Source organism: Catharus ustulatus, chromosome 5, assembly GCF_009819885.2.
Source record: "Catharus ustulatus isolate bCatUst1 chromosome 5, bCatUst1.pri.v2, whole genome shotgun sequence".
In the NCBI taxonomy this organism is placed as follows: domain Eukaryota; kingdom Metazoa; phylum Chordata; class Aves; order Passeriformes; family Turdidae; genus Catharus; species Catharus ustulatus.
Window position 1 is genome coordinate 27762205 of NC_046225.1, and position 26515 is coordinate 27788719.

The 26515-nt window shown below is 42.6% G+C and overlaps 1 protein-coding gene across 20 annotated transcripts in view; it reads left to right on the plus strand.

Moving 5' to 3' along the window:
* The window catches only part of EPHA5 (EPH receptor A5), a 261517-nt gene that overhangs the window by 230334 nt on the left and 4668 nt on the right, over positions 1 to 26515 (plus strand). For 11 of the 20 annotated variants that reach the window (XM_033060576.1, XM_033060572.2, XM_033060570.2 and 8 more), the window contains one exon: positions 25573 to 25679. In XM_033060576.1, coding sequence (XP_032916467.1) covers positions 25573 to 25679 — 107 coding nt within the window. Of the gene's footprint in view, positions 1 to 1343; positions 3953 to 3975; positions 4082 to 5853; positions 9676 to 25572; positions 25680 to 26515 lie in introns of those variants that run through there. The other 9 variants (XM_033060579.1, XM_033060584.1, XM_033060581.1 and 6 more) reach the window with 4 other exon arrangements.

Genomic DNA, 26515 nt, shown 5'->3' on the forward strand with positions numbered 1-26515 from the left:
TGGCACCCTGGGGGAGCTTTTGGGTTGTTGGTTGTTTTTTTCTAACTGGAAAGAGGCATTTCATGGATCCATCTTCCATTTCAGTTAAAGCTGAAAAAAAGGTTGAAACCTATTTCAGCTAGTTATTCATGTCAACAAATAAATTCCCCCACCCCCTCCCTGTGGACAGATCTTCTTGCAGAGATGCCTGCTGGGTTCTTCTCTGTCAGCCCATATACCTTTGTATTGCAGAGGTGGCTTGGCAAGAAGGCTTGACCCACTCCGGGTCTATTTTTGGAAGACCTGTGGAAGATTAATCAAAAGGCCATCCAAGTCAAAACTTGTCTCATCCCTCTCAGAAACAATAAAAAAAAAAGAAAAAACCCCAGCAGATTCTAAGCTGTTAACAAAAGAGAAACCATAATAGCAGGTTAAGAGGAAAAGTATTGTAGTCATGTATTGAAGTCCCAAACTCAGGCTGATGCAAACTGGCAGATTGCCCTTAAAAATAAAGTAAGGGAGAAAAATTACTCCTGGTCGGCTCAGCTGAGACTCTCATGGGTTCTCCAGAAAATAAACACCAGAACAAGCAAAGTTCTTTGAAGGTTGATATATTGAGAGGGGTTGGTTTCTTGGAGGTTTTCAGTTTTTTTATCCCTGTAAAAGGGAGCAACAAAACATTTTGTACTCTACAAAGGAGAATTCAGATTAAATGTTCCTTGTCATTTTTAATAGAGGCAACTGTTCTTTATATTCCAGAGCTGGGACTTGGGGGGGATTGGGTGAAAAGATGATCTGAACATCTGAAAGTAGCTTGCTTTCCCCAAATGGCATCAGTAAAACAGTCTTTACAATTTAAGAGGTTGCCTTCAAATACCGTCCAAAATGGTCTTCACCACATTCAAACTGTACAGGAGACAGATGTAGAAATTAGGTGGATAACTGCTACCAGAAAAAGCAGGAAAGAAACATATTATAAATATAAAGAATTTCTAAAATCTACTGAAAATAAACCTACTAGTGCTGTAGGAGTTGGCTATAACACTGTCAGGACTAGTAATTGTGGGTGCCCAGCTTGTGGCTTCTTTACAGGATCTGGTTGAGATAGTTAATGTTCAGCTTTTTTTACTTTTTTAAAACCTTCCTCCCTTGGCATGAAAAATTCTGGTTATCATTCTGATTCTTTGAAACTGAAGGCTTGATGCATTTATTCCAGGAAAGAGTAGTATTAGTGACAAATTTCTGAAAGCAAAAGATTAAAAATTTTAAGATCAATGAATATCACCCCAAGTCCTAAGCTCTGCCTACTTAAGCAAAGACCTGAAAATGTATATGTTCAAACAAAGAGTGATTTCTACATTTAGCTCTAATTCTTGCAAAGGGATGAATCACCTTGTGAATAGTGGAGCCTCACCCTCCACCCTCTCTTTCCAACTGGATATCAGACTTGAAGGGAACCTTTCCAGTGGACCAGACCTGCTCTTTAAACTTGTGGACCACCTAGTGACTTTGAGTGTGTCTGGAACTCTCTGAATCCACTGCAAGAATAACTTTACCAGGACAATACTCAAGAATAGATAGATCCATGACATGAGTTTCAGTCTGACCCTTAACTGGACCAATTACTAACCATGTGGACTACATATTTTCACCTTTTGAAAGATTTGAATCTCAGGACACCCTGTTATTTGTTATTAGATGAAGAGCTCGGAATATTTGTAATAATATGTGTTCTGTTGCTCTGCATTGTATGTATTTTTCTTCTAAAATAAAATAAATTATTTATTAAAAGTTATACTGGATGAAGAGCATTTAAGAGTTCACCTGCTTTAGATACTTATTCTTAACCTGAAATCTCAGTTGTGGGATTGCAATGCTGTGTCTGCTTCTGAACAAATTCTCATCTTGTAATTAAGTAGAATGGGAATTATGAGTAAGAGCAGATGAACTCTTAAAACAAATTTTTTTAAGTCCTTGTTTCATGCAAATGTCCCTAGCAAGCAGATTCCTCTCTCTTTAGCATTGTCTGAAGGTCTTTGAGGCTCTTCTTGTTTCCCCTCATTCAAACTGACAGCTAACTCCATGAGTAGTCCGAGTCTGCATTGGCGGCTGTAGTTACACCATGTGCAGAACAGTGGTGAGATCTGCCCTGGATGGGAGATGAAATACAAAATACCTGTGGTAGACTGGCAGCTGCTGACCACAAAGATCTTTCAGGACTGTGGCCCTTTTGCTTGTATGACTAAACCAGCTGGTGAGGGGGTTGTATTTCATGTGGCAATCCAGTCCTAACCTACACTGTGTTTTGCAAACTGGTCCATGGTGTATAAGTAGTTATATTTGTAAATAAAATGTTTTAAATCTATTTCCTATAACATGGAGACTGTGAATTCAACCCTTGCAAATGGATGCTGTTGCAGGGAAGGGGATACCATGTTGTCATTGGCATGTTGCAGCTGACCTTCCGTGCAAGGCAGTGGTAAGAGAGCAGCATGCATGCAGCTGTGTACAGGCTACTTGGGATGAGCTGACACCAATTTTCCCCTTAATTTCCTTGGCTTTTTGGTCAAGTTAGGTAAACCTTTTAATACCTTGTTGACAAGTGATTTAAATTCCTGCCTGTTTTCATTTCCAACCCTACATGAATGAAAGAAGTGAAAAGATAAACTTCCTCCCTAAAATAAGAATAGAGGTTGTGTCATGGCTGGGGAGGCCAAGTATTTTGAAGCAGGGAGACCACCCAGCACATGGGTGTACAAATCTCCACTGCAGAGGCAGACACAAAGTCCAACACCAGGGGTCAGGTCACTTCCACAGCAAGGAAGTAGATCCGGATCGCAGGTGTTGTTTGTCTGTGGGTCTCAGTTGTGCCTTTTCCTGCAGGGAATGCACATTTTTATTGTAAAGCCCCAGTGGATATCTGCAGACATCTCCTCTGCAGAGTGGAACCCAGTGAAATTTCCACTTGGCCACAGTAACATAAGCCAGGCAGCTCTGGACTGGAGCTTAAAGGCAGTTGTTTTTGCAGCCCTTCGACACAGAAGTTGTTGGGGTTTTTTTGTCCCCAAACCAGCTGGTTTGTGCACCCAATTCTGTTCAAAATTGTCTTCTGTCTTACACTGCTTTAAGTCCTTCAGCACTGGATGCATGAGAGCATGCAACGTGCTCTAAGTCATGCTTGAAACATCAGAATTACAGCTCCTATATTCTCTATGCAGTTTTTAGAAAGTTTTGTTGTTTTCTTTGATATGTGGAAGATGGCTTTTGAATAAAGCTGCTGATTTGTATACTTGGTGAGCATCTGGTTCAGGAGCTGTGTCTTCTGGTTCATCTTTGCTGAGGTGAAAGACCGCACAGAAGTGTTTTTCCTCTCTCTAAGGAGTCCCCCATGCTTTTGGCTAGTGGCTTCACATTTGAGAGGATTTGATATAAAGGAAAAAAAAAAGACTGACTGGATCCTCTAGTGAGCAGTTATTGTATAAGAAATTATTTTTCCTTCTTTCTGTCTTGTAAATCAGAGAGACACTCCTCAAGGATATTGAGTTAAGGAGATACTATATGGGGGGGAAAGGCTATATAGTGACCTGGGTAGGAGGTTTATTGGACTGATGGGGCTGTATGTGAAAGGCCAAGACATGCATGTTTTTCTCCGAGTTCCAGACTGTTTTTTTCCAGCATAACGTGCAAGAGTGTCAGAAATTATACATCTGTGAAATATGTGGTACTGGATTTTCAAAAGAGCTCAGCTTGCACTTTAATACCTGGGAAAAAAAGCTGATTTTTCAAAAAGTGCCAACAGGGGAGGACTCAGCAGAGGGAGGATGGATGTTGTCTCTTTTAAAAATCAGGTCCTATACTGTGTTGGGTTTGGGGTTTGGTTTGTTTTTTGGTTTTGGTGGTTTTTTTTAATCTCTGGTGTGAACTTCCAACTGTACTGTGTACATAAAATAAATTGCATGTAACAATAGCATTACTTCATTTTCCTTCATTATTAAGATGGCTTGCTGAACTAGTTTCACAATTCAGTGGAGGCAGAAATGAAAGCATGTCCCCCTGAGAAGGTAGACACCTTTTGCAGGTGCTGCAGCCTTTTCTCTGCCAGGTAAGGAGCACTGCCAATGTGTCTCTTTGACCTCCTTTGCTCTGTGCCCCTTATGTTATGATTTTCCTTTGCATCATCAAGAAGCATTGCTGAAAAAGGGTACATTAATGAAATTATGTGTTTAGCCCAAAGCAAAAAACTTGGTATTTTTCAAATCAAAAAGCAGAAAACATGACAGTCCTTGGAGAAGTACAGATCTAGCTCTTGGCTTCAACTATTTTATGTGTTAATGTAATAACCTTCCCTCAAGACTGCTTTTTATTCAAAGCAGCATTCATTTGTGGACGTGAATGGTTGGCTGTTCTTGCACAGGAGTTTCTGTCCAGAATGTGAAGCTGCTGAGAGGCACACCTCCATGGGTAGCTCGTGTGAAAATGTTTTGGTGTTCCTTGCACATGTTCACCTGCAGTCCAGCACGCAACCCTGCTGTGAACTGTAGGCCAGGTTTGCAATTATGTCTCAGGTGATGGTTGGGCTCCCAGATGTTGCTGGGGATTGCCAGCCGTTGCATGAATGCAGCAGTGTGGTTTCTGAAAAGCAGCTGTTACATCTTAGCAGCTTTTGGTGGAGAACTTTCTCCTAAAAGAGTTGCACACAAGGTGTCAGAAGCTTGGGGATTCACAAGTGTATTGGCAAGACCATAAGGCATAATGCAGAAATATCCTTAATTCATTCCAGTCTGGAGGTAGAAAGTAGGGACTGGTACTTTCAGACAAAATACCACATTTCTTATAGTCAACCTGCTTCTCTAACAGCTTCTGTGTCTTGTGCTGGAAGCATATATGCAGCAGTGCTGCTCGTGGCCGCCCAGTCCCGCCCATCCTGCACGGCTCCTGCTGGCCGGGGGCTGCCCAGTCCCACCCACCCCGCGCGGCTCCTGCCAGCCCCAGCCACCGGCTCCCACCCCGCCTCGCGGCTCGGCTCATGGCTTGCACTTCTGGGTTGGCAAATTTTGCAACTTTGTACATTATATAAGACACACCAGACTATAAGGCGCGCTTCCCGGTTCGGACCAAAATTTTAGTCAAAAGGGTGCACCTTATAGTCGTGAAATTACTGTACTGTACCTGGATTTTGGAGGGTGGAGTTGATGACAATCTTTCCTCCTGAGCCTGCATTACAGCTTTCCTGTAATGGTACCCCAGTAGGCAGAAGCAACACAAATGCCCTTAGCTTCTAAAATTCACCTCCCCAAAGCAAAACCAAATGTGGGTTTATGGGAAGATTTGCAAAGACCCAAAGGGGAGCTACTTTGCTAATTCTTGTTGACTTTAAGGAGTCATCAGGATGGTGGCCATGCTCAAGGCTTTTGCCATTTGTGTTTCTTTGGCTTTCCCTCATCTGAAGAGAAAGAAAGCATGGATTGACCTCACTCCTCACTGCTCATATCCAAGATCAAATACCAGCCTCTCCCATGAGAAGAGGAAACAGCAACATGGGCTTTCTTACATGGCTTTTCTCTTGGAAATAGGACTTTTCACGCCTAGCAGAATCCTTGGCCAAAAATGATGCTAACACTTCGCTGTCTGGCGTTTCTTCTTGGCAGCAAAGTGGTCTCATTCAAATCACATCACCTCTCTGCGATACTGTCATCCATAAAAAAAAAAAAATTGCAAATGGGGAAAATAAAACCTGCCAACTAAACTTGGCTCTGAGAGGTGCCAGTGATAACAGCTAGGCACTGTCAGTAGCAGCAGTGCATGCGACGCGTGGTGTGTGTGGCAACGTGTGCCTAAGAGGTCCATGGAACCAACGTCTGCTTTCTCCCACAGGGATTTGAGACGTCTGGGAGTGGCACTTGTTGGTCACCAGAAGAAGATAATGAGCAGCCTTCAAGAGATGAAGGTCCAGTTGGTGAATGGGATGGTGCCGTTGTAACACAGTTTTTAAAGTTGCTTCCTCAAGTGGGTCGGTCCTGCACTTTGTACTCTAGCCCTGAGATTTATTTTGACTAAAAAAAAACCCCAAGAAAAGATAAAAAGGAAAATTCAGTGGTTTCTATAACTGGAGGACATTGGCCTCTGCTGCAACCTTTCTAAAGCAGTGTTTAACTATAAAGTTTTGCTTTTCTTCCTATTTGTGTCCTCATTTTCATGAAGCCAATGTAAGATGCATGGAACGTGGAAACAAATCTGCTGTACATGAGGTTAACCCATCTCTTAAGCTTCGGCAGTGATGACAAGCCTTCCACCACATGTTGTCTGTTCGTGGGAGGTATATATAGTATGTGTATATATATATGTATATATATATACCGAATTACAGCAGCACGTGGTAATGCTTCCAAGGACTGACTTGAAAGGAGGATTTTTGTGGCCATTCATGGACTTTCAATAGCTGCAGTTTGCTGAAGTATAACTTTGAGTCTTACTTGTCTACAGAAGTGCATTGAAGAGCAATATGATTAGATTATTTCTCAATACATATTTTGTTTTGTAAATTAAAAGAAAAAAAATGCTGTTACACAGCATTAAGTTATAGAGACTAGCATATAAACATGTCGCTTGATCCATGACAAATACAATACAGGGTGTATATTTCATTTTCCTCCTTCTGTGTTACCAAGTTCTTTTTATTTGCTCTTTAGGGAGGATAATACATGATGAAGATGTATATGCTGTACAGTTTGCTATCCATCAGGTACAAGATTGGGGCTCTTTCCTTGTTTTTTTCTTTCTTTCCACTCTCTTTTACTCAGTCTCAATTTCATGTTACCCCTATGCTTCTTTGTATTTTTGCTGCAGTTTGGTTTGATCAACACATGAAACCTTCAGGAGTTTTGATTATGTATATGAGAAGGAGTTTGCTTAAATAAAATATGTTGGCCCCTCTTCCTTTACATCACGGGTTCAGGACATCCAGAAGAAGTAAAACATCTGGTTCTTGATGACCTCCAGCAACAATGTGGCATCAATTTTTCTGCGTGGCCAAAGATTGCATGAGATTGCCTCTCCACAGGTGCTTTAGTCCAGTAGCCATCATGAGTGCAGCCATCCCTTCTGTTCCTGGAGCCCAGGAGAGAAAGCATGAGGTGGTATTAGCTAGAAGGAAGGAATTTTGTTGTTCCTTTTCTGATGATGTGGCTTAAGTCCTGGGGCACAGTGTAGAAATGAGCCTATGGCCATGCAGTGTGGAGATTTTGTAGTATTTCTCCCACCGAGGTGGTAGTGGGATTATTTTTAGAACTGTACTGTCCCAAGCTATCTCTTGGCATTCTAGGTTTGCTGTGAACCTGGCCACTTTGCACAGAGGGGAGGGAAGAGCAGAGTTGCCCAGGTCACAGCGATGGCATCCTGATGGCAAGGAGATGCCATTTGTCTGGGGCTAGCACAGCTCAGACCAGGACTTGGTTGTAGCTGGGGTTCAGTGTGTCCGTTAAAGCTCATGACTGGTATTTTTAGAGGCACTTGAAGGCAACCCACTCACCTGGAAATCACACCAAGAAATATTTTGGAGTTGTCCTCCTCTTTGTAGATAGGACTAAACAGCATAGTTAATTTGGTATACGTAGGGTTGGGCTTTTATTTTGTGAAGACTTTGATGAGGATTTTAGAACAACTGACTGGATTGCAAGGGTCTCTTGTTTCTGTAAATGTATCGCTTCCCTGGACTTTGGATAGCATCTTGTGGCATCTTTCCTTAGCAATAACATCAATATACAGAGTTGCTAAAACTTCCTTTTTCCCCAGTGCTGCGGAACCAAGCCCAAAGACCTCAAACTGCCAAAAGGAGGCCTGTGTCCATGTCATGTAGAAACAGGTGTTGCAAGGCATCTGAAGCTGTTTCAAAGTCTTTCTTTCATTTCCCCCAACCTTTGGATGAGATTTGATACACAGCATGTTTTTTTTTTAAGAAGGGAAGCATCTAAGAGAAGAGTCTGAATGTTTTTTTTCCTTAGCAGCAGGACTTTGCTTACAGCAGGGCTTCTTCAGGTAATATTTGCCTGTCCTGAAATGGCACCCTCTGTCTCCGCAAGTTACTTCTGAGTTCCTCAGGAATCAGAAGAAATAGGAGGGAAAGGAGCCACAGCAAGGTCTGACAAATCTTGATAGTGTCATTTCTCATCCTGTTGTTTCCTTCTGGCAGCCACCAGACCACAAAAGAGGAAGGATATCAAGACATAGCATGGAAAAGAGATTTCTCAAAAAATGAATAACATTATTAGAGCTGTCAGCAGAAGAGTCTTGAGATTATTTGCGCCTCCCTATCTGCACTTGAGAAAATACATGTAGGAAGACAGAAAAAACTCATTTCATCAGGAGGAATAGTTCATTTACCTGCATCCATTGGTGGCACTGAGATGCTGTTAGCAAATATGTAGCACTTTCTGCCCATCATCTCCACTCATTCCTTTCCTGTTGGCTCTGTGGGAGGAGTTGAACTCAGTCTTTTTTTTCCTGGGCTCTTAAAAGCAAAATCCCCTTTTCATCATTCATATTGCTGGGATACCTACCAGATGCTGGAGTTACATTCAAAAAAACCAGTGGAAAACAAAACTGTTTTTAAGCCAGACTGCATTTGTAAATAGGGCAGCTCTTCTCACTTTCTCCAATAAATAAATAAATAAATAAATAAATAAATAAATAAATAAATAAATAACCTTTACTATTTATTTCAAGAACTGTTCTTGCTACAGATCTCGGTATTAATAGACTTTGTCTCAGGGCTAAAAATAAGACATTGTTTCAATGTGTAGGGTCCAAAGGTTACAGCTTCTATGTCCAGGAGCAAATGAGACAAAAGAGGTTTTCAGTTCCTGTCCAAAAACTGCAAGAACTTTGTGTGTTGAGCATGATTATATGTATTGGGGTACAGCAGAAAAAAATTACAGCAACATTTGGCTGGGTATGTTCTTGGAAAGGACTGTAGGTGGATTTCCTGCCCGTGGTAAGTCCAAGTGCTTTGCTTTTCCAGCTTGCTACAGTTGCAGCTGAGCCAACAGATTCTGTTTTTTTCTAGTATATTTTGCTGATAATTAAGAGAGAGGTATTTCAAAGGATCCAAAAGGCGGAAAGGCTTTTTTTGATACAGTTTTTCATTTTTGGAGAAGGAAGTGTTCCCAAGAATGGCTTGTGTAGACTGACCTCCTTTCGTCATGTAGCTACCACTTGGAAAAACTACTTGAGCATTAAAAAGAAAGACTGATGTAAAAGGGGAAAATCCGTTTAAAATTTTATTTATTCCTCCTATATGTTAATAGTGAGAAGAGTAAAAACTGAAGGTCAACTTTTTTTTTTTTTTTTTTTTGTCTATTCAGTGTTGAATATAATATAGAAAGTCCTAGTGCTAAAGAAATTATGACTCCTTGGACTGATGTAAAATATACCAGAAGCAGTCTTGAGATTAACGCTTTGTTGCCAATCCTTTATTGTAATCCCTTAGAGCAAGAGCTGATACATCCAGTGTCTGCCTCAGCTCCTTGCATCAGGGTTTTAACACATAGGAGACTGGCATTGCTGTTTTATTCCTCCCCTTTCCCCCTCTTTGGGTGCTCTGTGTGCATTTTATTTGCGTACATGGGAGTTTTTTTGTAGTGTAAGATATGAAATTTTCTAATTTTTTGTGACAATAAAAAACTTTGACTAATAGCAACATCCAGTTGTGGATCACACATATGCTTGACCCCTCGACTTTCCACGAAGCATCAGGATTTCCCCCCTTGGAAAGGAAATAAATTTTCTGTATTTTTTCTCCTAAATGCAGATTTGGTGCTACTGAGGAAAACAGAGGCTTTTGGGATGAATGAGACATGTAGACCCACATGAATGCATCTGGGTTTGTTACAGGCTGTTCTCTGTTTTGGGGGGAAAATATGCTTTTTTAGTCTAGTTTCTGGGGGAAAGAGCCTGCCAAATCAACCAAGCCCCGGATCAGTCCCTCACCACATATCCCTCAGAAATACCATCTTTCTGTGGGTTTTTTGGTTGATTGGTTGGTTTTTGTTTGGTTTTTTTACCTCCCAAGATATTATTTTCTCTGAATTTTTTTTGAAGAGACCCCAAGATCAGCTAGACCAGCTAGAGCAACTACCACCACATCCCCTGCTCCATGGATTTGGGGACAACATGGACTAACCTTAAAGAGAGGTGAGAAAAGCCGTAAGTGGGAAAGGCCAAGGAGGAAAAGACTGACCTGGGAAAGGTGTTAATGAAGGTGGTGGTGGGCAGCCACCATCTTCTTATCCACTGCTAGAGGACAAAGGAAGAGGTGGAGATATGGATATTGTTTCTCCTGACATGACAGGAAGTTGTGACAGATGATGGTTAGTGGTACACTCACACTGTAGCAGGAAAGACATGACAGTCTGGAACAGGAAAAAGGGAGCACAAAGTCAATTGGTTTAGAAAACTGAGGTTGTCAGCATCTTGGATAAAATCTCTATGGATTGACATGCTAGTCCCCAGTCAGTATTTTCTTGTTTGGTTGAGGTTGTCTGCTGCTGGACCACGATGGTGGCAGATGCTGTGAGGAATCAGAGGGGCTCTGAGGACAGAGGGAAGAGCTGTTAATCTGCCTATAGGCAGCATCCTTATTAGCTACTTGGAGGCAGAGAGCCTGCTAAAGGGAAAATGCAAACATAGGGAAACTTGAATTAAAAATTAGAGCTGGCTGCAAACTCCTTCCACAATGTTCCAGCTTAAGTGAGAACTAAGGAATTCAGCAATTTCCATGAGCCTTTGTGCTCAGATTGGCCTGGGACAAGCTCTTAAACAAATCTCAAGTCAGTGTTTGCCTGTTATTTTCCTCTACTGGGCTCAGAGTGAGAAAAGGCATTTGCGCTTCATGGGTACCAGCTAGTAAATTTGTCTGCACAGAAAGGTAAGGTGCTTTACCTTCAAAGTGGGCCCTTAAGCACATTCATGACTTGTTTTTTGGGTGGTTCTTCTGTACAGCCTCTGTCTGGTCCCTGAATTAATGCACAGCTGCATCTCGAGTTGCAAACACCAGTTCTTTTGAATACTCAACAAGCTGTACTCAGGGAAATATTCTCTGCATCACTCTTGTTTCCCATAAAATCAAAACAAACTGCAAGGCAAGATGACAGCTCTGCTGGAGACATTGCAGGGCAACTAAACAGTAACTTGGACTTATTTTCCTATTCAGTAATATAAAAATGGGGCTGAGGGGGCTCTGAACCTCTCCCCTCCTCTGCCAACCTGGAAGGGTTCAAACCTGTAATACCAGAATCCCCAGAGGATGCTGTAACCCCAGGGCAGGAGCAGCAGGGAGGCTGCTCCCCATCACCCCGTAAAGCTTAGTTGCCATGCAGAAAGTAATGCAAGATTTATGAAGCTGTGGGGCGAAACAGCAAAGGAGTCTTCATGTATTTTTCATGGACTGAACTGCATAAATAGCACACAATGTATAAACTGTGACTGGATACCTCCACCAAAAAAAAAAAAAAAGGGTGACCAGCAAGCAGAAGAAGAGATGAAAGAATGAGATAGATTTATTCAAGTCAACAGGACCTGCTCAAAGTCACCCTCAGGTACATTAAGAAGCAGCCAAAACAGCACAACCTCATCCCAGAACAATTCATCTTTGCCAAAATGTGGAGGGACATGGATCCTGAGGAATGGAGAAGGGCACTCTTCATTCTGCTTGGTAAAATGAGTGGGTGGCAGGAGAAAAACCACCTTATCCACAATGCCTCAGATGTGGTGTGGACTTACAGATATGCTTACAGATATGCCATCAGCTTGATGCTGCTTGCACCAGCAGACAGGTCAATATAGAAAGTGAATGACAGTGGGGCACAGAGAGGCAGCTCAGAGTGAGGTAACACTGGAAAAAGAGGACACCACTGGAAAACTCAGTGCAGGGGTGAGTGCTGAAAATGTGGTGTTCCATGTTGCAACTCCCTCAGCAGGTGCATGTGTGCTTCCGAGCATTAAATTTTAATAATGCATCTGCTGACAGAGCTTAAATGTCATGTACACGAAGACAGGTATCAAAACAATCCCAGGCTGAGATTGGGTAGGAAATGGGAGCCACAGCAGCATGGTGGCCAGCAAAAAGCTTTGCTCATTTAGCAGGCATTACAGCAGACCACAGTGTGTTTGCAGTTATTGCATGCTATAGGGTTTCCAGGGGAAAAAAGCCTTGGAGATACAGGTGCGAAGTGTGTGATGCTTACTGAACACAACCATTGTCTCTATGACTGCCAGTGGGAGTATCTGGTGCAATTCCTCTGGGAGCCGCTGGATATTGGTGACTGCAGGCCCCAACAGTAACCTTTGACAACCCATTAACATATAGCTCATTATTTTCCTCCAGGAAAGTCCTATGAGCCAGTCATGGAGAAGAACAAGGCATCCATGTAGGTGGTTTTCTTACACCTTCATTTCCTCACCTCTAGCTGGGATCAGCTCAGTTACTTAGAACATCAGCTATAGTAATATTCAGCAAATTGAGTTTAAGGAAAGGAGATGCTTTCTTATACTGGTGTGCTTCTTTCATAACCCATTAAAAGCTCTAACTGGGTTTTTTTTACCCCAGAACTCTTCAAGCTCTCCCTTAAATGGCCAGCAGATGCATTTGTGCTGGTGATGATGACTTATTTCTCTTAAAGCTTATTTTTTAACTACAAAACCAAAAGAAAAATCTTCCAAGCTGAAAAAAAAAAAAACCAGAAAAACTGTAAGATAGGCTGCCTGCCATTTTCTTGGTTTGCTCCCAGTAAAGACCATATTTATAACAAGAAAATAGAAATCCTATGGATTTCTCTTCTGAGGTCTGTGTTTCAAGCTTGACGTTTAAACATGAAACTCCAGGCTCTAAAATTTAATCATTTACTCCTCAAGAAATACAGTGTGTGGAGCCACTGAGAAAAATGGCATGCAAGGTAAAAATATTTCATTGGAAGAAAAAAAGGAAGGTAGGTACTCATGTTCATTTAAGAAAAATGAACATAATTTTATGTTCATTTAAGAAAAAAAAAAAAAAAAAACCAGAAAAAACCAAGATGGGGAGCAACCTCCCATCCGGGGTGCACAAAATGCTGTGAAGGTGGCATCCTGTGGTCCCTTTCCATGAGATGTGTTGGAGCTCAAGACTTTCTCAGGGCTTGCTAATATCTTTTAAATGGCATAAGATTCATGGTTGGACCCAGTTATTGGAGGAGGGGGGAGAAGGAGTCATGTATGTATGTGTGGAGATATATAGAGAGATGCATGGCTATATGTGCACACAAATGCAGAAGCACTGGGTGATAATCTCATAATTAAGACAAGAATCAGGGCATAAATGGTTAATGGCAGCAAATAGTCCAGGAGTGAGACTGGATTGGGCTGTAAAAAGTGTTTTCAGTCAGGCAGGGGGGATAGATGGAGATCATCAAGGTGTGGCACTGGGAAGGATTTGGCCTTCATTAGTGTTCCTGTCTCAGGATGAATTAATGACCTGACTGGGTGAGGAGGGAGGCAGTGCTAGGGTGTCTGCAGTTGGGATGTGTGTTCTCACTAGTACTAAAATCCTCCAAGTTCCATCTCACTGGGCAGTCACTAGCCATCAAAGCAGGGAAAGGCAGATTGAATGGACTGGATAAAGTGACTGGGAACATGTGTTTGGCAAGAAATTAAGAGAAATTAGATGGAAGGGAGCCACAGGCATGGCTTTCATCTGGCTTGGCCATTCCTTTCAGGCTTGAAAGTCACTCACAGACCTAAAGGTAAATCCATGATGCCCAGGTGGGAAAAGAGTGTTTATTTGTCTTGGAAACAGTGGCCCTTTTGGGGGATTTTAGTATTGTGGAGTGGAAAACCGGGTCTCACAGTCAAAGTTTGTGAGCAGATGAGGGACTGGCTTGCTCAGCGGCTGCTAAAACCTGTGTTTGGGTGACTTTAGGTCTTGAACATGCCCATGTGAGTCCTTCCCTTGGCCCAGCAACAGGAAAGGGAATCATGAGTGGTCCCTTCATCCTTTTGAAATCCAGGGTTTGGAGAACAGGGTTGTACAGCCAAAATAATTTTGTAGCAACAACTACACATATCCCAGAGAAAACAATCCAATTAAATGAACAAATAAAATAATTGTAAATATTCTGTGTAGAGAAAGGTTGTTGACTCTGGCAGAGGAAAAATTGGGCTGTCCCTCGCGAGGGGAGTGCTAGAGATGCAGTGTCTCAAATCAACATGAATAGTTGCTTCAGGGCACAGATATCAGTCCTACAAAAACTGCATCCCTCTCCCATCCCTGCAAGGTATGCTTCATTGCCTCCCATTTTATGCAGCAGCCAAAGAAATTCTGAATCCTTTTCCCCTGCATTTGCACCCCCTGCAGCCAGGGTCAAAGCCCTTGTGTACTGTCCGTCCCTGCCTAGAACACCAAATTTGTGTGATTGCTTCATCGGTGAAGGCAATTAGCATTAAAGTGCTGCTGTTAGCATAATCAGAAAGACAAAAGGCTGACTGCAATAGCTGCAAAGCCAGGGCCCCGGTCAGAAATTTAATGGAGAAATAAATTATGGCAAGAGAGCTCATTCAGATCCAGACTTGGGTTGCAGAGGGTATGAGGGCAAAAAAGAGCCCTGCCTCCTGCTAGTTTATCATCCATGCTCCAGAGATCCTCATGGCTATAACTGATAAGCAGCTGATAAACAGCTCTGCTTCTTCAGGAACAGAATCATTCCTGTAATGAGTGGCTGAGACCCCGAGGTACCAGCCAGCCAGGGATATGTGAATCCTCTTGGCACCACATCCTAGTTCTTTAAAGCCAGACCTTTCCCTTGAAAAACTCAGCTTATTTCTAAGTGCTGTTATATGTCTTTGTGATAGAGGGGATTTAAGCACCCCAGGGTTTCACAAGCCTCGGTCTGAGGACAGTCACATCCAATACTGCTGAAAAGGATGGGGCGGGGGATGGGGTTGGGAACCAAAACAGATAAAGACTGATCACTGGAAGCAGGCTTGAGTGTAAAAATAAGACTTTAAAAATCCAGGTAAGGATTCTGGTGATCCCTGTAAATTTGGAAAACCTGAGTACAGATTGGGAAAGGAAGTACCCGGTAGTGGATCTTTCCATGGGGCCACACAGGGCTCTCCATGAGCTAAAAAAAAAAAAAAAAAAAAAAGATAAAAACAGACAAACAAAAACAGGCAAAAATGGGAAAAGGCAGCAAGGTGAAATGCCTCCATCAGTGATGGCATTGTATGGGCATCTGGTCACCGCAGATGGCACTGTTATCTCAGTGTGAGCTCTTTTTTCAACATTATTTGTCTATTCAAGGGGAGGAAAGATCTTATTGTCTAAAAGAGAGATGAAAACAAAGATCACTGTGCTCCAAGTTATTTTTTACACCACAGAAACATCCCACTGATGAGGCCAATGCTTTGTAGGAGATGATAAATCAGGAGCTGAAGGAAAGAATGCGGGGGCTGTTTCCTGAGCCCTGTGATTTGATTTGATTGGAATTATCTTCATTAGAATCTTACCGTTAGCAAAGCCCTTTTACATTCACTAGAAGGTTTACCACGGGGCAGTGCAAATTTCCCAGCTTTGAGATGTGACAGCATGAAGGGAGGTTATAAAAACATATGAGAACATTTTTTATATAGATAAAATGTATGTGTAATAAAAACTAAAAAATGTAAAAGCCTTTATCAGACCAAATTTAATGCCCTCAAAATATGATTTTTCACTCCAGATGGACCTCACTGAGGACTAGTGTTTGTGTGTGTGTCTGAGGGATGCAGAATGGGAACTGAACTTGTGCTAATAAGCAGCTAGTCAATATGCCTTGATGAGTGAATGTATTCAGAGTCTATAGAGAGTAAAGTGTGCTGCAGTGAGAATGGGAGATGATTCCCCTCATATGAATTTGCCTAAGTACAGAATAAAAATCTTTTTTTTTTCTGCTTTCCCCTTTTTCTAAAGCCCAGCTGTCTGTTAATGCATATAATGATGGTCCCTCCAGGGACCAAGCCTAAATTCCCATTCATGTGCAAAAATTGTAAGTGAGAAACTTTAGGTTTGGCCCAAACAACAGTGTGCACTTCTCCCAGTGAAAGAAATTCCAGCTTGTCATATTTTTCCTGCTCAGTGCATTCCAGATGTCTAAAAAAAAAAAAGGGCAATGTTTATTCCTGTGTATGGAGCTAGAGCTGGCAACAAGGAAAAGATGCTTTTGGCACATCCGTAACATTGCACCTCCACATGGGAGCATGGAGGAAGGGAAAGCCAGAGGGAAATTGTCTTGATCGTATGGCCACGTTTGTGTTGAACACCAAACCTCTGCTGAGGGTGTTGTGCCAACCCTGTGAAAGGCAATAGCTCTTTCATAACAGGATGCCTTTAAGGAGAGAGAGGGGGAAAACAAAGGCAGAAAATGGGCTGAGGCAACTGGGAAAAACAGGTATTTGTTCAAAACCAGTTCCTGAGTACTCTTTTTCAAGGGGACCACTCAGTGCTTGCACACCGGTCAGCACTGCCTCCTCAAAGCCCTGCCTCAAGAGCCCTCCAAATGTTCATGCAAAGCAGCAGCTTAGAAAACTACTTTTAGATTTCACCAAACCATTTTGCTTTTAAAGGAGGCCTCTGGCATGGCAAGAGAGACCTCACTGACCAGAAAAAGCAAAGCAATGCTTTGCAGTGAAGTTTTGCTGGAGGTGAGGCATTAGAACAAGTGCTGAGGCTTATCCCTGAGTGATGAGGATGCGGACAAGGAATAATCTCATTTTGGTGAGGAATAGCTGGATTGTTACTGGAAAACAAAAACCTCAGAATATTTCTCCTTTGGGAGGCTCAGGCATCACTGTGGGATTATTCTGGGGGGCTGTGTGGGTAATGTATGACAGGCAAGTCATTTTTCGTGCTGGATGCCTACCCTGGGATCATGTACTTTAGAGAAAGGAAGTGATTTAGGAAGAAGGTAGTTATGGGGTTTTTCTCTTTCCCTGATAAGGAAGGATCAAGAGAGTATTCCTTTCCCAGTGTCTCAAGATGAATTGGGGCACAGTGGTGGTGAGGTAGTGGTGGTCTTTCAAGAACCTGGGGGATTTAGGGTTGGCAGGGGGGCTATGCTTAGCCTCACAGCTGGTGCAGGTGCATTTCCAGCCATAAGAAGTAGCCTCAGTGGAAACATTCAGCTGCAGTAAGAGTAGACAGAAATCTATTATCCTTGTGAATGCAATGTCAGTATTTACAAAGAGAGGTCAAAGAAGAGAGCTCTGCTCAGGAAATGTCAGCTCTGGAGAAGAAGGAGGTGTTAGCAGCATTTATATTTGTGCTGGAGCAATCCCTGCAAAACTGAGGGATATTCAGGAGGTTTTCTACTTTCAGCACTATTCACCCCATCTTGTACCATTGCATCATCTATTGCAGCAGTTTAGGGCATATCTGCAATGCCTGGAAGCTGGATGCTTCCTCCTGCTTGGGGGTTACCAGCATGAATATGAGTGGTGATCCAGTCATGATGGCTGCAGACACCTTTTCTTATCTGGCATTAGAAGGCTCCTTTAGAGAAAGGCAAAGAGGAACAGAAAAATGGCACAGAGCAAAGAACACATGGTCCAAACAATCATTCAGACTGATCCAGGTTGGTACCTGCAGCTAAGAACCCATCAGGTAAGACAGGATTATGGATTTAAATGAAGGATCGCAAAATATTTTTCTGCAAGCTTTTTGCTTAGGGTAAAAAATGCTCGAAATGGGTTTAATCCCCCATGCTCAGTATTATTAGCCCAGGAGTACTACTGGTATTGCTGGTAGTACAGTTACCAGCACAATTCCTGGGCTCTCTTAAATGAAGACCAAAGAGGCTTTGTGTGAGCATGAAAGGGGCAGACAGAAGAACCACAGGCAAGAACACAACCTCAAAAATAGCTTTTTGCCAGCATATGCAGTTGTTGCCCACAGATGTTGCCTACAGAAATAACAGAACGCCCAGGTGATGCTTCCAGGTGTGGGAGGACAGGGGAGCATCACATCCCACAAAGCAGTTATCCAGCCTTGTGGCTGCTGGGGGAATTGAGTGTTTCCCCATAAAAGCATTATTTTTCAATAGGGAAGGAGGCTTGGAGACATGCCAGAAAATTGAAAACTCCCATGCATTTCCCAAGTGGAAAAGTGCCTCTTGCCAAAGACTTGAATTCCCTCCTCCATCTTCAGGTTGAGATTTTGCCTGGAACTCTATTTATGCTCAATGAAGATTTTGGGGCTTGGTGGCCTGTGAGGATGTGGGATGTGCCAAGTTCTGATTTTCACTGGTACTAACGTGTACATGACCAAACAGATGGGAAACCGCCTGGTGAGACAGAGCCAGCAATGTAATAAACATCAGAAATCTCTCATTGCTTGCTTAGGTACTGGTTGCTTTGCCCATATTGGAAAGGGCCCAGAGGCAGGACATCTGGAGTGCTGAGGTTGAAAGCAGGAATTTGCCTGCACCAGCACTGAGTTCAGAAAACAGGGCAGCCCTGTGGGGTGTGGAGCATCCCATATCTCTGTCCCATGTGCCTGGAATGGCAAAGGACAACTTTGTGGCGTGGAGAAAGCAATTTTGGGATTTCCAGCTCCCTTCAGATTAAATGTTATTGCATTTGGGCAGGATATTTTTGAGCTTTTTCTCTGCTGGCCATTTCACTCCAAACAGTTTAATTAAAATCCAAAAGTCCTGGCACGTTTATGCTGCTTGGTATTTAAAGCCAGATGATATGGACTTATTCTGTGTAGGATCTTGTGATTTGCTCTGTGTGCAGTGTCAGACAGCTGTCATTGAGTTGATATTAATACTGATTAGGAAAAATAACGCTATGTTCCTATCACCTGGGCACAGAGAAGGCTGTCACCTTGGGCACGCACGTGTGCATGCCACAGAAGTTCCCTGCAGCCAACAAAATAGCCAGAGCCATGTCTGAAAATGAAGCCCCACTAGCAGCGGCACTCGTTCCTAGGCAGTCTGCAGACGCCTGGGTTGTCTCCCAGCTTTCCTCAGCGCCCCTGCAAAAGCAAAGCTTCTTTCGGTATGGTAATTCCCTTTGCTCGCTGGAGATTTCCCTGCCCCGGCAAACCGGGACAAAGCGGGGCAAAATGGGGCCGTCTCTTCCCTTCTCTCCGCCACTGTCCCCGCCGGGATTCTCAGGACTGCTGGTCATCGGTCGGTGCTGCCTGCCTCTGCTGCCACTGCGTGGCGTCGTGGGTGGATTTTCAGTCACACTCTGGCTCCCGCCAGTTCTCCTGGGGAGAAATGGGACTTTTCTGGTGTCTCATCCCGTTTTCTTCCACCCCTCCTGGATGTGGGTGCACGGCACGAGGGAGGTGCTCCGGTGCTCTGGAAGCTCTGGCGAGGGGCGAGGAAGAGCTGTCTGTGTTCGGGAAGCAGCAGGGTTTGGAGGGGCTGCAGCCCCAGGGGCTCTGGACTGTGCTGTGCCTCAGGAAGATCTGGCAACTAAATACAGGGAATAAAGTAGACAGTGATGGCTCATATTAGTCCATTAATCACTAGAGGTCCTTGTCTGTGGCTACTGATAGCCGAAGTCTCCCATCCTTTTCTTCCAGTTAAGTCCAAATCTCAGGGGCTTTAGAGACCTTGACCCAAGTGTGGTGGATTCACCCGTGATCAGCTGTCCTGATTGCCGTCTCTGCCACCCTGGTTGGATGTTATGAACAGCAGAGGCCAAAGGCAGTATCTGTGCTAACTGATCTTCCTGTTCAAGCCCAAATGACATCAAATATCTGCTACCAGGGACACCAATCCAAGTCAGCCCAAATGACCACAAGTAACCCCTACTAGGACCTCAAATGACCTCAACTAACCCTCTCAGGCACTCAATGACCTCAAGTAACCCCACATGGCCTCAATTAACCCCTACCACAGACTCCTATGACCTCAAATCAGCCCAGACTACCTCAGGTAACCCCTGTGACCTCAAGCACTCCCTGATGTTCTGCACGCACAGCTCTCAGGGAGGACCAGCCTGCAGCACATCATAACCAGGCTGCCAGGGGTTTCCCTCCCAGCCCGGTCCTCCATTTATCTTCTTCTCAAGGAGCTGGCTCCTGAGCAGAAGAATCTGAGCAAGTCAGAGAACTCACCTGGCTCATGGTAGCCCTTCAATTTTGCTGCACACAGTCAGTATAGAAGTTAAACTGGTTTTTAAAAAAAACCAAAAAGTATTTCTATTGTTACACAGAGAAAAAGTATAAAACAACTCAGTGGACACAAGCCAACCTGCTGTTCATGTCTCTTCCTGGCCCCTGTACAATATGCTTGAAGGGAATGGACAAAAACAGTGATAAATCACATGCACACACATGAATTCACCAATAGTGGTTGAATAAAATGCACCTGTTCATCTTTCCCACTTATCAAAAGAACATTTTATCAGTTGTTCCCGCTTTGGCATAAAATTCAAATCAGACAGAGAAGTTCCCATGTCTACTAGGAAACACGCTTCTTGGTTCAGCAAGGGCTTCAGTGGAGTGAGCCCCCAGTACAACAGCAGATCCTGATACCCTTAACAATTAATTTCTAATATTCATTTTTACAAATGGCACATTAATTCCTTCCCGATTGCTGTCCTGGGCGCTGCCCCCTACCCTTTTATTCTGGGGTTCCCTGCACTTTTTCCCATCAGGGTTTGTAAAAACTGTGCCATTATCCCTGCCTGTAGCTTTAACTTTTCTTCATCCCTTCTTTCATATCTTTTATATGCCTCTCCTGGGAGCTGGGAGTACAAAAGACTTACACTCACTCCCTTTCAACCAATCCCTTCCCAAACAAAGACCATATTGCCTGCTCTGGGCATGGTTTGCCAAGACCCTTTCTCGGTGCCTCTTAGTGCCCCCTCTGGGTGTCCATGTCCTTAACTACCTCTGGGAGAGTGTACAAATCATCTCAACATTCTCCCAAAGGACCCTTCTGAAGTATTTTGGGATCATCATCCCAAGTGTTGAGACCCTTTTTCAACTTTCCTTTGTTGCCCACCCTGGGCATCCTGCCATGTTTGACTCCTCGAAATTGTACAGTCTCAAAAGACAAAGAGTCCAAAGTGTTAAAGTCCATGCTAAAAACTTTGTGGTGTAGAGTCCCGATTAGAGACAGAAGCTGCAGCCTCTTCTTCTTCTTCTTCTTCTCCTTCTTCTTCTTCTTCTTCTTCTTCTTCTTCTTCTTCTTCTTCTTCTTCTTCTTCTTCTTCTTCTTCTTCTTCAATGGTAGTGACGATGATGATGGTGGAGGAAGAGAGAGAACAAGAGAGAGAGCGAGCGAGTGAGAGAGCTTTCCCTCTAATACAGATGCTTATTCAGAAATTACCCAATGAGCTAAAAACACAAACCTAAAGCATTTATTTTAAACCTATTAGAATGATGGTTCTATAATATGAAAGTTTACATATAATTTGTGCATATAGCCTATCTGTTCTATCTGAAGAATGTAATCAATATTCTTACTTTATTTTTACTATGTATAGAACGATGTTTTTCAGTTCTCACTGCAACTTGTTTTTGAACTTTGTTTTCTGCACTAATGTCTAGAACTATGTTTTTGAGCTCTCACTGAAGCTTTTTACACTAGATTCTAAGGCTTTTGCTCTTTAAGGCACTTAAAACATTTTTACTTACTTAAAACTAAGATTTATACTTCTACTTCATGTCTATGCAACTTAATAATATTTCTACATACTTAAAACTAAAGCTTACACCTTTATTTCATGTCTGAGTGGCTTAATATACTTTAATCCATCCAAAGGTTTTAATTTGATTCCTGCACTCCGATCTCTCTCTGAGGAATCAGAGAGGCCTCTGTTACACACACTCCAACACAAAGCACAACACTTCACCAGCTATAGGATGCTGAAACTAGGACAGATATGTCTCAGAAGACAGAGTGAAAGAGTGCAGATACAAAAAGATCCTTTAATATGTAACTAGTTTCACTAAGAATTAAGACAGAAATAAGATACATTATTCTGCACAATGTTAAAAAACTTTCCCAGAAACAGGCAGAGGAATTGACTAAATCTGATTGCTGTCCTCTGCTTGGGAGCCAAGATGAACTTTCTTGTGGCCACCAGCTTGGATTTGGATCATCTGGCTCTATCTCTCCACTGTGACAGACCTTCAGAGCCAGGAGGGCTTTTGTGTTTATCAACCTGCACTGGCCTTGGGAAGGGCAACTAGAATAGAATGGAATCACAGAATCACAGAAACATAGAATCATAGAAGGTTGGAAGGGACCTTGAAGATCACCAGCCTCCCTACCAGGGTCAGGGACACCTTCCACTTGACCATCCTGGCCTTGAACGCTTCCAGAGATGGAACATTCAGACTTAAGTTGGCACGTGAGTCTTAGGAAACCAAAGAGAAAATTTCTCTGCAATTTTTTTCTCTGGGTAAATAAAGCATATTTCCCAAGGTTCTCTATAGATCATGACCATCTCTCACACAGCAGTGCAGGTTAAAAAGGTCAGCCTCTCTTAAATAAGTCCTAATTGACACTTACTTCCCAAAATGAGGGTTATCAAAGCTTAAGATACAGTTCCCAAGGCAGCCAGTGACCTAATTCTAAACATCATTAAACTGTTTCACTCTGAAAAATAGAATTGGCATTTCAAAAATCCCCTTACTTTAAGGATTGTTGCTGCTGCTCTTCTGGAGGTTGCTCCTATTGGACTCCTTTGCCAAGAGCTCGTGTCACTTCCCACAACCATTCCTCAGATCAGATGATGTTGATATTCAGCATTTGGTTTGTTCCACCACTTGTTGTTTCTGACCCACTGTGTGCTGTGACAGGGAGCGCAACTCCTCTTCCTCTCACTTTGCTGCAGGTCAGCTAGACCTTATCCAGTCCTGTTTTGCACTGATCCACCTAGTCTGAAATGGTTGGCAATTTCTCACTCAGAGTGTGTGTTTGAGAAGCTCCTGCTCTGCTCTGCCATATGCAGGGAATGTTTAGGCTCATGTAAGATTTATGGGCAATGACTCACTTGACCATAGACTGCACAGAGGACACTGTTACTCACAAGCCCTCTCTTTTCTCATCGTCTTTGTTATCCTGGGAAGGTGCAGGACAGCTGCTTTGGGTTCATGCCTGAGTCAGCCTCTGAATTCATGTCTGAGTACACCATCCCAGTGTGCTGCATGAGCATAAAAGCCGTAGTAACCCTCCTGCCCTAGCTCTAGATGAGTCTCCTCTGCAAGCAGATACTGCAAAAACTTAGGCCCTAGCATAGTCAATAAGTGACCTTCTAGCTGGTAGCAGACATTCCCTCAGCTCAATCTCTCCAGGGACTGTCATCCCAGATGTTACTGCACAGCCATCCTTGACTAGATCCATTTACCAAAGATCAATAGTCTAAAACACTTCAGTAGTAAAGGAAAATAACAAATAAAATACCATTTTCAGATAGGAGAAAGTTGGTTAAAATATTTTCTACCATCTCGAAATAGGTTTGTATAATATAGCTGGTATCTTTCCTGTGGTACAACACTGATTCTGTTCAAAATGAAACCATGAGATGGGAGGAGAAAGTGTTGTGTCCTTTTGAGCTGGTATCTCACCGGCTCTGTCACTGCCTCTGGGAAACCTGCGTGAGCAGTGTCTGGAAAGAAAAAAATGATCCTACTGGTAAGGTCACCTCTGCCCTCAGGATCTGTGACAGCTTGGGAGGGACCTAGAGCTTGTAAATCACTCAAAAAATCTCAGATTGCTGAGGAAAACCATTTTTCTTATTCAATTCATGTGATTTGAGCTAAAAGGGTTATGTTCTGAACTTGGTTAGGTACTGTTATGGCAGCACCCAAATTTGCTGCTGACCCAGGCATCACTTCGCCTGGCTCAAGGCAGAACCTGGAGCAAGGCAGGGCCAGCAACACATCATCTGAGACCCTGGAAAGGCAACAACTTTGCCTCTGTATTTCCTGGCAGGAAATACCTTTATGTGAAAAGATCTGCCACAGTCCAACAATGGCATGAGTGTGAAAAAAAAGATTTTGACAGGTGAGGTGCTGAGTGCTATTTTTCTTGCATAAATTGCTTTATTCTGAGTCATTCCAGTAAAACAAATGGAGAAAGAGAGCAGCATCTCAATGTACAGACATGGCTGAAATGCGCTTTTTGGATATATTTTAGAAATTAACTCTGGTAAAGAAGGGTGGAATTGTGTGATGTGGGAATAATAGTGAGGGACTTGGGAAGAGGGTCATTATTATTTTGTTCTCACTTTGATAGCCTTGCTAATTAATATTAATGAAAGAGTTGCAACTTGGTAGTTACTTTGTATGACTAACAGCAGTGTTTACAATACAGTCTGAAACATTAGAGCAAATCATTAGTAAACAGTTTATCCAAGACAAAGAAAAGAAAAGAAAAGAAAAGAAAAGAAAAGAAAAGAAAAGAAAAGAAAAGAAAAGAAAAGAAAAGAAAAGAAAAGAAAAGAAAAGAAAAGAAAAGAAAAGAAAAGAAAAGAAAAGAAAAGAAAAAGAAATAGGAAAATGAAATATGGTTTCCAGCAAGTCCTGAAACAGGTCTTTCAGGCCGCAGTGCAGATATTTCAAATATGTCAAAAGTAGGTTAACATTTCTTTACGTCAAAAGGAAAAATAAATGGCTATCACGGTAATCAAGCTGCACCATTTGCCTCTTTATCACCCCGATGTACAGCAGAAGGCTGAGGCTTATTTACAGGAAGCTTGAACTGAAATTCCTGACTTGTGTGTACCTTATTGACACTTTGCTCCTCCTGCAGGAGGGAGAACACCAATTTCCCAACATCCACTGCTACGGGCATTACTGAGCTGAAAGTTAAGAGAGGCCTGCACCAGACCTTCCCCTATAGCATTCTATTAAGCTGATAAATAATATTGATAGAAATCCTTGGAAAAAATTATTTATAGATGGCCCTCTACCTGTTTTTACCAGACCTAGATTAATACACAGCTTCAACCATTCATCATTGATGGTGATACATTCATTCTTCACACAGAGAATCTCAGTGTTGCCATGTTACATCAGATGTCATTCATGCAGCCAAGCAGAGAACACATTCACTAATCTTGGGCTATTAGGATCCAAATTAGTGCACAAACCTGCAACCCCAGCTGAAACACAGGCTAGAAATAAAATCAGTTACAGCTGAATTTAGGCACAATTGTTTTTCCTCACTTAGAAGGTGTTTTAACAGGGAGGGCAGTGTACGCTGCAGTGCTTGCCCCAAGACTCTCTGAAAAATGTAAAGGGGTTGAAAGTCCAGCAATGCAGTCACAAATATTGCAGTATCTCACATACCTGTCATTAGACTGAAGGTGAGGATTCGTAAAGAATACCATTTAAGAAACAAGGACATGTTAGTGTGAGGCAAAATGCACTCCTGGTGCTGGTATTTTGGCTAAGAAACAACCCAGCTGTGTGGATTTCTTTATATTACCCTCCACATCAGAAATGCTCCTGTTTCCTCAGCTAGTTTTCTCAGCAACTACTTGAAGATTTACAATATGCTTAATTTCAGTCTTTCATTTTAATAGCAGAGAAGAAACTGAATCCATGTTTTTTCCCAGGGCCTTGTTGAAGAGTTCTGCTTGTGCCAGCAGAGCTCTTCTCACCCACAGAACTTGGAGCTTCAGAGCCATCCTAGGACACAAGAGCACCTGCCCACCAAAAAGAGGTAAACTGACTCTCTTGTCTTCTGCACCTTCTTAAAAAACTTCCAAGACCTAAGTGAAAACCTTGAACTACTATAAGCACAAATATGTTCCATCCTCATAAGTCCAAACTAGGTATATTTTCAAGTCCTCTTAATGTATACCTTCCTTAGGAAGAAAAAGGTATAAACCAAAAAAGAACTACAATTCTTCAGTTCTTAAGGCAGCGTACCAAATGTAACATGGGTTGCACAACACCTGTACATGTAATTAATATTTCAAATTTGCAAGTTTAATTCTAGCAACAGAATTCTCAGCTTTAGTTTTCACCTTGCCACTGATCATTCCATTCAAATAGAAGTATTGTGGCTAATTCTGTAGATACTATATGAAGTGAAAAGATTAAAAGGGAAAAAAAAATTAAAAATATATATACACACACACAACCTATATAAGGTATGTTCTTAATTGCATGGTATACCATAATGAAATAATTATTATTCATAAATTTAATCTGCCTGTGAAGTAGTTTGCCTGCAAGGCACCCGGTTAAAATAATGGCAATGAAAAAGACTCCCTGGTGCATGTGCCCAGCACCTCTGACAATCTGGCCACCTCAGCTAAGGACAACAGTACCAAGCTGTGTAATAAGCCCCAAGTGAGCTCTTACTGCAATCATTTGGTTTAGGTATTCAGCACTTGAAGCTGGCAGTGCTGTGGTTTTTTGTAAGGAAAATATTCTTTCCAGAGGACCACAGGCTACTGTCATGTTGTTACCTGGACTCAAAAACTGCTTTGGAAAGATGGAGACACAGCAGCAGTGAGGTCTGCTCAAAGTGGGACAGGCTTGCAGTGAAGG